Here is a 9,446-nt window from a genome sequence, read left to right on the forward strand (position 1 = left end):
TTTGAACGCGGTTCCTATAAAGCCAATTTATACCATCTCAGAGATAAAATTTAATGTCTCTGGCGTGTTTAGTGCTTGATTTATCGCGCTTTTATTAGGTTTTAACAGTCCCGTTATATGGGGAGTGGGCGGGGTTGTCACCCGATTTCACCCATTTTCACACCGTTGATAGAGATGCTAAAATCATTTGTTCTCTGACTTTTTGTTATTATAGCTTCAGTGGTACAGGAGATATGCACATTAAACTTATTATATTCCCGACCTCAGATCGCCCGTAAATTATTTTTACCCATAATTGGGTATAAAAAATTCTTATCAATATGTTTGGAGATTGTAGTGATGATTTAGATAATAATCTGTGCCAAATTTCTTGTCAAATTAATAAATTTTCGATACATGGACTTGAATTTGAACGATCAGTTTATATGATAACTATATGTGATGGTTGTCCCATCTGAAGTCTGATCGGCCAACTTCTCTGGCAGCTATATGCTATACTTGTGCGATAGCGAAAAATAAAAATATATTTCCTAAAATTTAAAATTAATCTTATTATAAAAAAAAATTTTTTTTAGTAAAACAATTCTTATGGTTATGTTTCAGGTAATTTTTTATGATAATTTATTCAATAATTTATATTTTAATTCTTAAAAAATATTTATTATCTTAAGTATTACTTATTTTAAATTATCAGAAGAATATTAATTACTTACCTAAAATATTTTTTTTTTTACATAAAATATTGATTTTTAATTTTTTGTTTTAGAATGCTCAAGTTAATTTTTTTAAAACGGATTTTTTATTATATAATTATATCTCTTATTTCATATTTTTCATATTTTTTATTCTAGATAACTATAATTTACATTATATTTTCAAAGAATGAAAAGAAAAAAGTACTTAATCAAAAAATATAGAAATCATCTTGATTCATGCACAGCAGTACTTTCTATTAATATTGCTGACTCATCTGCAATTTACTTTTAACTCATTTGAAATTATAACCTTTGAGCAAACAATCAAAAATATACGCGTTTTCGCGGAGTCATTGGTTTTAAAGAATATTTATTGCTTCAAACCGAACTTTGTACCAAAAGAGTATGAAGTTGAATTACTAATAACTGTTGTTGTTGTGTGAATAAGTGAATATTTGCAATTTTTGCGTGGAAATCAACTTTGCCTTAGGCAATGAAATAATCTGGAATCATGATGACTTGCTTTAATTTTATGGCAAGCTATTGTGCAAAGAGTCAGTTGAATGTAGAAATTTATATAAATTTATTAGGAAGAAATAAAAAACAACAATATTTATACAATAAGAAAATGATTTTTATGATACATATTCATTAGTGTCAAATAGGACATAGAATATGAAAAGTTGCGTTAAAGGATCTATAACTTGGAAGTCAAAATTAGAATTAAGAGGTTGAAGCTTTCGGAAGAGATAGAGAGTCCTACCACTACCAGAACTTTTTAAAATCGATGAGAATTCTAATTTTAGAGGAAGTCTTACAAAGAACTGGCATCTTGCTTAATTTAATAAATTAATTTTTTTATTTATGAGATATCAGAGCAAAACATAAAGTTGTGAAAACTGACTGAACGGGCAGGCTTCCTTAGACTTAATGACATGTTTTCGGCAACAAAAGCTTTTTTTGAAGTTTTCAGAATAGGTGCCACGTCATATGAATTACAGAGTAAATATCAGGAGATGATGAAAAAGGTTAAACATTTCACTTTTATTTGCCAGTTATATCAAATAATTCATATCCAATATATTATCAAGATTTATTCAAACGAAGGCCAAGTTATCAAGAAATCGTTAATTCATAGAAATTATTTGTAATTAGACAGTAGGGTTTTGCATGAACCTTTAAGGGTTTCAAAAACTGTTGATTCTTTTAATGATTTTATTAATACTTTTTATTTCACATAACCTTTTTTATGTAGCATGACTTCGCTTTAATACTTAAGTGGTTAGTTATTAATGTTAACTGACCCAACATAAAATGTACATTTACCTGACAGGTTACTCTAGGGCCTTTATTTTCACTCACTTATATTAAGGTTATTTTTCATTAATAAAAAATCCAAAGATGTTTTCGAATAGTCGCCAATCAGTTGCTTTTAGATTTATCAACTTTGAGAATTTTTAGTACAATTTAATGTCAAATAATATTGTAGATCAATTTATTTCTTTATTTGCTATCAGAATGGGTTATTGCAACCTATAAGTTCAAAATTCGAAAAAAATTGTTTTTGGACATTAATATTTAAAAAAATCGCTGAAAATTTTATCAGGCGAAATTCTTTGTTGCATTTTTGCTCTGCAATTTATAACTGTATAGTCTGACGTTAAATAAAAAAATTTGATAATTATGTTTTGTATTTTATTTAAATTTTATATTTTGTTTTTAATTTCAATTAATTTCCAAATCTTATATTATAAATACTACAATTCATACGCTAACCCACAATTAATGAGTTGAGAGTTTTATTTTACAAAATTTAAATAATTAACTTAAAATTATTAACAAACATGCGAACATACATACAAATATAAGAAAAATAAAAAACCAAATATTCTTAAATAAAAAATACTATTTAAAACTTTTTAAACATATTTAATTAAAATAATTAAGTAAAAAAAGTAATTAAAAAAAATTATGAAAAAAATTAAGAAAGTAAATAAATATTACAAAGTTTAAGAAAAAATATATTACAAAAATAAAAAAATTAATTACAGAAATCAATAAAAACAATTGCAAAAATTAAAAAAAAAAAATATACAAAAATTCAAATTATTAATTACAAAAATTAACGAATTTTTTTTTAATAAAAGGCGAAAAACGAGTATTTACAATTTTTTTTCAATAAATAATTTTACACACTAATGAAGTTTTGTAATGAGTGAGACAATTATTAAATAACAAAAAAAATATAGAATAACATAGTTAAAGCAAAAGTAGTAGCTTCTCAACCGAGATTACACGCTGCAGGCACGCACACTTCGTAGACGATTCACACATTTAAAAATAGTACTTTGTAGTTTTAATCGTAGTTAAAGGTAGTAATGGTAAGTAAAAGCATAAAATCACGTTTTCGTGCCACACACGCACACACTCGCCATCTTTTTCACACCCGCCCTCCGTTCAGCCATACTGCACCCAACACTTCCTTCCCGGCCTTCAACGCGTGGCATGCGGCACTTGAGTATTCTTATCATTATTATTTTATTTTATTTATGATTCCGCTCAGCGCAGCTTAATGGCCTCTACGCCGACACAATGAACTCCTTGCCGGTCTTGAAGTCCGTACACTTAAATTGTGCACAGCACTTAGGGAATGCCCAATTGGGATCGCTGGGCAACTCTTCACAGCCGGGCATCTCCACGTACGGGCAGGTCTCAATATTGATCGTCTGCCTGTGTATGTCGCATGTCATGACGGCGCAAATGCCTTTCGGCTTGTACTCCTTGTTCGGCAGCATAGCACGGCGGGTGATCTTATCGAAGCACTTGCCACGATGCGCTGAAAAGAGCAGAGAGAGAGCGAGAAAGCGGAAGTTAATAAATTGTTTTATTACTCATGCGATAAATATGCATATCGGCTATATAAATGTATGTAAATATATTATATATATAGTGTGTGCTTGTACGCATATTGATTGCATGTCGATTTATTATGCTCGCTCAATGAAATTTGTTGCTGTTGCTGCCGGCGCAGCTCAAAGATGAGGAAGTAATTATATGTATTATGAAAAAATAATGACAACAATAACAACAATTAAAAGCTGAAAACGAGTGTAACGCTTAATGTTTTTGTGTGCAAATTTTACATGCCAAGCAGCAGGTGTTGTTGTTGCACTTTATGGCATTGGGTGCCTTTGAAATATTTCTGTGTGTGTGTTTATATGCAAAATTTTATGCAGTTGTGTTTGCATGTTTGTGTTCGCAGCAGGAAGTGCTTCTTTGCGGTTGCGCATGTTTGTGCGCGCATTTGTAATACAAAATAAAAGACTTAAGCAACGAGCTTGCCACTTAAAGGTTGAATATATGTACATATGTTTTTTTTTAATAAATTTTCGTTAAGTGTGAATTATACAGCTTGCTGGAGTGAAAATTTTATTATTTTTTCTTAATATCCGCACTTTTGTGATAAAGTAGTGATATATTTCTTAATAGTCAAAAATATACCAATTCTTTCATTAAAAAAGCACAGTAGCCATACATTTTATTTGATTGAAATGCGTTTAATAGTCTGAATATTCTTTAGTAGTTTTTGCTTCAATTTTAATAGTTTTATTTATGACTTCAGCAACCTGATATTTAGTGTTTTGTTTACTAAACTACCTAGTTTTTTGTTAAAATGATAAAATCGTTTTTATTTACCACTAAATTGAATTTATACTCTTCAATTAATCATATCTGTAATTTTTTGTTTTATATAACAGAAGACTTAAGGCACGAACTTTTGCAAATTAATGTTGTTTTGTTATTAAAAAAGACTTAAGACACGAACTTTTTTATAGTAAAAACAGGGTTTTGCATTAGATCAACTGTAATTTTATTTCAATGGATATATTTCAAATAAAATTTTATTTAGGGTGTAAAATTTGTTGTAATATTTTTTTTTGATATCTAAAAACATAAAAACTTAAAAAAAAAATTTTAAACCTATAAAGACAAAATAGAATGAACACAAAAACTAATTAAACTTGTTTCGAAATTATCGTTTAACAGTGTTATCTCAAACATTTTTTTAATGATTTTTTAGGATATCTTTCCCTAATTCCGAATTTAATTCATCAAATAGTATAGCACTCCCACTTAAATAGGCTATGAATAAGCAAACAAGCAAATAAATATATATAATTTATATATTGTACATACATATGTTTCAATCATATGTGCATAAATAGTATATATATGTACCAGCAAACTACTGATTACTCATTATAAGCAACAATTTCATTAATATCGAAACAGAATTCATTAAGCAGAAGTATCGAAATAGATTGCTACGTCAGTAATATTGACAGCGCTATTGAAAACAATCAATAAAATAAATAGAAAAAAAATCAAGAAATGCAAAAACCGTGACAAGCCGTCCGCTGTAGACGTCTGCCACATATGGCGTGTGAGTTCAGTGCTATTTTTATAATTTGCGCATGCGCAAAATGTTAAAATTTGAATTCAGTCATAATCATTTGTAAGTATACATGTAAATATATAGGAAGAAACGCATGTGCATAATTATCACAAATTCATTAAAAACTTGTAAGAACTTAATTTTAGAAAAGTAAACAGAAAAAACTAAAAAAAAATTATTACAACAAAACATTCAAAAAATTATTGAATTTGCACCAAAAAATGTTACTGAATAATCAAAAAAGGTAAATTTGAAAAATAATTTATATTTGAAATTAAAAATAATAAATAAAAAGTTTAATAAAAGAGAATATTTTTTTTTTGTATTAATTTGGAAAACTTTACTGTTTACAATTTGCATTTATATGTTTTTGGGAAAATGTTTCTAATTGAAATAAAAACAAATATTATATCAAAATATTAATTTTTTTAATATAAATTTTTTTTTTATAAATTTTTTTATAAAAATTATTTTTATGAAGTCCTTGCTTTTCTGTAAAAATAATTTTTTTCTCATACAAAATGGTTTTAAGTTATACAAATAAACAATTATTTTTGAAATATTATTTTTAATGCTGAATAATTATATTTTTGAATGTCGAACAAAGTTTTTTTACCAAACTTTTTAACAAAAATGTTAATAATTAAAACAAAATTAGTTCAAAATCGCAAAAAAAATTCAACCACAATTCTTGTACCATAAAAGCAGCAAACCAAATATGTTATGGCATTTGTAAAACCCAGCACAAAAAAAATACAAAACCAGCAACAAGAAAAAAAAATAAGACCTTGTCAAACGACCTTCAGCTTCTAGGCGTCGCGCTGTCGCCATAAAATTATTTATTTAGTTTATTGTAACTAGTTGGCATGCTTGATTTCAGCCGAATAGCAGCATAAATTAGCAAAAAAACAAAAAAAAAATATAATTAACAAAATACACAGTGACGCTAAAAATCCAACAATAACAATAAAATAACGTTACATACTTTTGTTGTTTTATTCTAAACAGACAGCGAGCGGTGCTACTGCGACTTAAAAGATCGATAACACTAATAAATAAGAAACAAAAAGCGAAATATTTAGAAAATTAGTTAATAAAAAATGGTGTGTATTTTGCATATGTAAGCGCGTAAAAACTGAGCCGCATTCTACATGTATGGCAGTGGAATTCTTCTGCACCGCTTTTTTGGTGTTATTGCGTATTGTTTTTTGCTCGCCGGTGTAGTTTTACCGGTTCTTGTTTACGCGGTTATCGTTTATCACTTGTATGCCGAGCGCTTTGACGTCAGCTCCGCCAATTACTATAGCAATAATGCAGATATATTATATTTGCAGATATGTGTGCAAGTGTGTGCGTTTTTTTTGCCAAAACAAAAAAGCAAAATTCAAACTGTTTTTATTTTATTCTGGTTTTTCTATTTTTTATTTATTCTTATGAATTTTATTTTTATTTCTGACGCGTCCACTGTTGTCTAATGCAAATTTTTCGGTTTACCTAAAAAGTATTTACATAAACATACAAACATATATTGCTTAGAGCCATGAATCAGTGCACAAAACAGCTTTGAGGCGGGAATTTTACGATTTCAGTTCCGTTCCATTTGAAATGTGGTCGTGCTTTGGGGTTTTTCTAACTGCATTTCAAGCAAGGAGTTTTAGAATATTTGCAGTCGCAGTCACGTTGATAATTTAATTTTGTGTTTTATTGAATTTTATTTCGCTGATTAGTCAACAGCAAATACCGGTAAATTTTTTGAGTATTCAAAACTTAAAATCGAATAATAATAAAATAAAAATATTATACTGATGCGTTAACAATGTTGCTTGGAAGAACGAAGTAAAAATATTGATGGAAAAAATGAAAGTCAAGGATGCGCGTACAGCTTATTGTGCCGGCAAAATTTGTGCATGCGTTTAGAATAATTAAAAAATTGGTTTTATGTGAACAATTGTACATAAAATTGTTGAGTATGTCAAGGAAAACGGCTTAGGATGTGGAAAAAAGGTAGTGAATGCCAAAGAATATGACAATTTGTGTATACTTATGCTAGTTTTCAGTTGACTTGATCTGTTTTATATGTATATAGTAAATTAATAAAGCCAATATAACTAAAAAAGTTAAAACTACTTTAATATTTAATTTTAAAAAAATTGTTGTAACGTTTTTTCATTTTAACCTTTGTAGCTAAACATTTTCTTTAAATACTTTTTTTATGTTTTTAAATTATTATTTTTTAAATATTTTCTTTAAATACTTTTTTATGTTTTTAAATATTTTTATATATATTTATATATATTTATTTGTACTTTTTGAATTACTATCTAACGCGCAATATACTTGCCTACGCGTCACTTATGTAAAAGAAGATTTTTTTACAAATTTGTCAATAAAGCATTAAACACACATACATAGGATTTATATGCTAATTTTTATAACATTATCTAACTAATTTTGTTGCTTTATCTCAAAAAGGGGATAATTCAGTACAATTATCTTTTCCAAAAAGTTAACAAATTTCTTTACAAAGGCTATTAAGCTCACTTTGCTTTGTTTTCACGAAATGTTTTCTATAATTCAGTGCTTAATCTCAAAAAGTGAAAAGTTTTTGTAAATATCCTTAATTCACAACAATGTTTAAGAAACTACATATGTGCAAACACATATGTTACTTTGCTTTACATTTTATAAATATTTTAAATTTATTTCAGTGCTTATCAAAAAAAGTGGTTAAGTCCATTTTCATTTCTTTTTTTTTGCAAAAAAAATGATAATTTGTTATGTTTATTACACACACATATAGTATATATATTTTTTGTTTGAAATAAAACTTAGTTACTCACCAGGATGGAAGGCAGCGGGTTGTGTGAACACGGCAGCATTTGTACTGCTTATGCAGCTCACAGCAATAATACCCACGACGAAGATTAAACACACTTTTAGTGAGCACATTTTTTGTTGTTGAATATAATTGACAGTGTTTTTTGTAAAAATATTTTTTTTCCTAGTAAATGCTTTTTTGCACTCAATTCTGAATATTTTTATTATTTTCTTGCAATTCAAAGAATTTTTTTCGACAGTTTTTTTTTTATTTTTAACACACAATTTTATTTACTTTTATAAGCTGTGTAAATTTGCTTTAGCTTTCTACTAACTTTGACTTTATAATTCAACTTGTTGATCTGTTCACGTTGAGATCGAGTTTTCGACTGAACTTCATACCGACCTGACGCTCATATTTAAACCAAATGCTGATACTCTCTGCTATTGATTATTGCGTTTACTCAGTTGTTGTGGTTATTATTGTTCTTTAGCATTTCATTTTGTTTAATAACGCGCCGGCAAAGCGAGCCCCATAAACATACTCGCATTTTGCACGTTTCACATTGGGATTCAAAAGAGTCTGATGTTTTTCAAATTTTCTTTTGGTGTCGCTCTGGGCATTCACACGGCCAAAAAGAGTCCAGCAACTCGAGTCTAGTTTTTCTGCATTCCTTTTCACAAAATTTTCGTAAATATTTGTGCGGTTCGACTGCGCAACACTGCGTGCTGCGTATTTCATTTGTATGTTGAGATGATGGTCACACATTTTGCTTGCAATGAATTACCATGAATATGGTAGAACAATATGCATAATACAAGTACCTACCCGCTAAATAGTTTCAAAGAAATACTAAAGACAGGAATTCCCTAATCCACAAGAATGTATTGAATATCCGCTACTAATATTTTCAAGGCCAAATTTATAATAGGAATTTCCTAATCTTTAAGTATTAAAAACTCATAATTTCTTTACTCCGTATTAAAAATTCATAATTTCTTTACTCCATAATCTATATCTTAATTTTCTCCTTATTTACAATTTGTCATAATATTTCTATTATTCTATGCATACGTATTTGCATATTACATACAAAAATAGATAACAGAACTCAAATTTGCGATCGAATTCATTTGAAACCGAGCGCTCTTGCAACCATTCAAAGAATTTGAAAGTGAAAAGGAATGCTGAAAAGGGTAGCAGCGAGCTGTTGCGAACAAGAACACAAAGCGTGCCACCCGAACACGAGTGGCACGGTCCCTTCGTCTTTCCTCGTCGTCCCCTCGCCCGCAATAAACTGGTATGAGACTCTTTTGAGTCCCTGTGTGAAACGGCACTAAGCGAGCACGTTAAGACACTCGAGCGACTAAGCGAGTGTGGAGTAGACGAGAAGTCGGAAAAATGGAAGAAAGAAGGGTAAAAGTATGTGAGTAAAAAAACTAATTAGTACAATTCGTGACGTTATCTTGTTGATGAG

General features: G+C 28.7%; 1 protein-coding gene across 1 annotated transcript; it reads right to left on the reverse strand.

Moving 5' to 3' along the window:
• Positions 1–2,376: 2,376 nt before the first annotated feature.
• On the reverse strand, positions 2,377–8,364 carry LOC106619690 (uncharacterized). Its single transcript, XM_014237906.3, has 2 exons — positions 7,992–8,364; positions 2,377–3,531 (listed from the first exon to the last, which is right to left on the reverse strand). The coding sequence occupies exons 1-2, from the start codon at positions 8,098–8,100 to the stop codon at positions 3,275–3,277; spliced, it is 366 nt and encodes a 121-aa protein (XP_014093381.1). The 5' UTR covers positions 8,101–8,364; the 3' UTR covers positions 2,377–3,274.
• Between the last annotated feature and the right edge of the window lie 1,082 nt (positions 8,365–9,446).

The sequence above is a fragment of the Bactrocera oleae genome, chromosome 6 (assembly GCF_042242935.1).
Source record: "Bactrocera oleae isolate idBacOlea1 chromosome 6, idBacOlea1, whole genome shotgun sequence".
NCBI classification, from domain to species: Eukaryota; Metazoa; Arthropoda; class Insecta; order Diptera; family Tephritidae; genus Bactrocera; species Bactrocera oleae.

Excerpts from the sequence above, each read along its gene's own strand:
- LOC106619690 (XM_014237906.3), bottom strand. The coding sequence starts at position 8,100 with ATGTGCTCACTAAAAGTGTGTTTAATCTTCGTCGTGGGTATTATTGCT. Across the intron at positions 3,532-7,991 it reads ACCCGCTGCCTTCCATCCTG|CGCATCGTGGCAAGTGCTTC; the intron begins GTGAGTAACTAA and ends TGCTCTTTTCAG.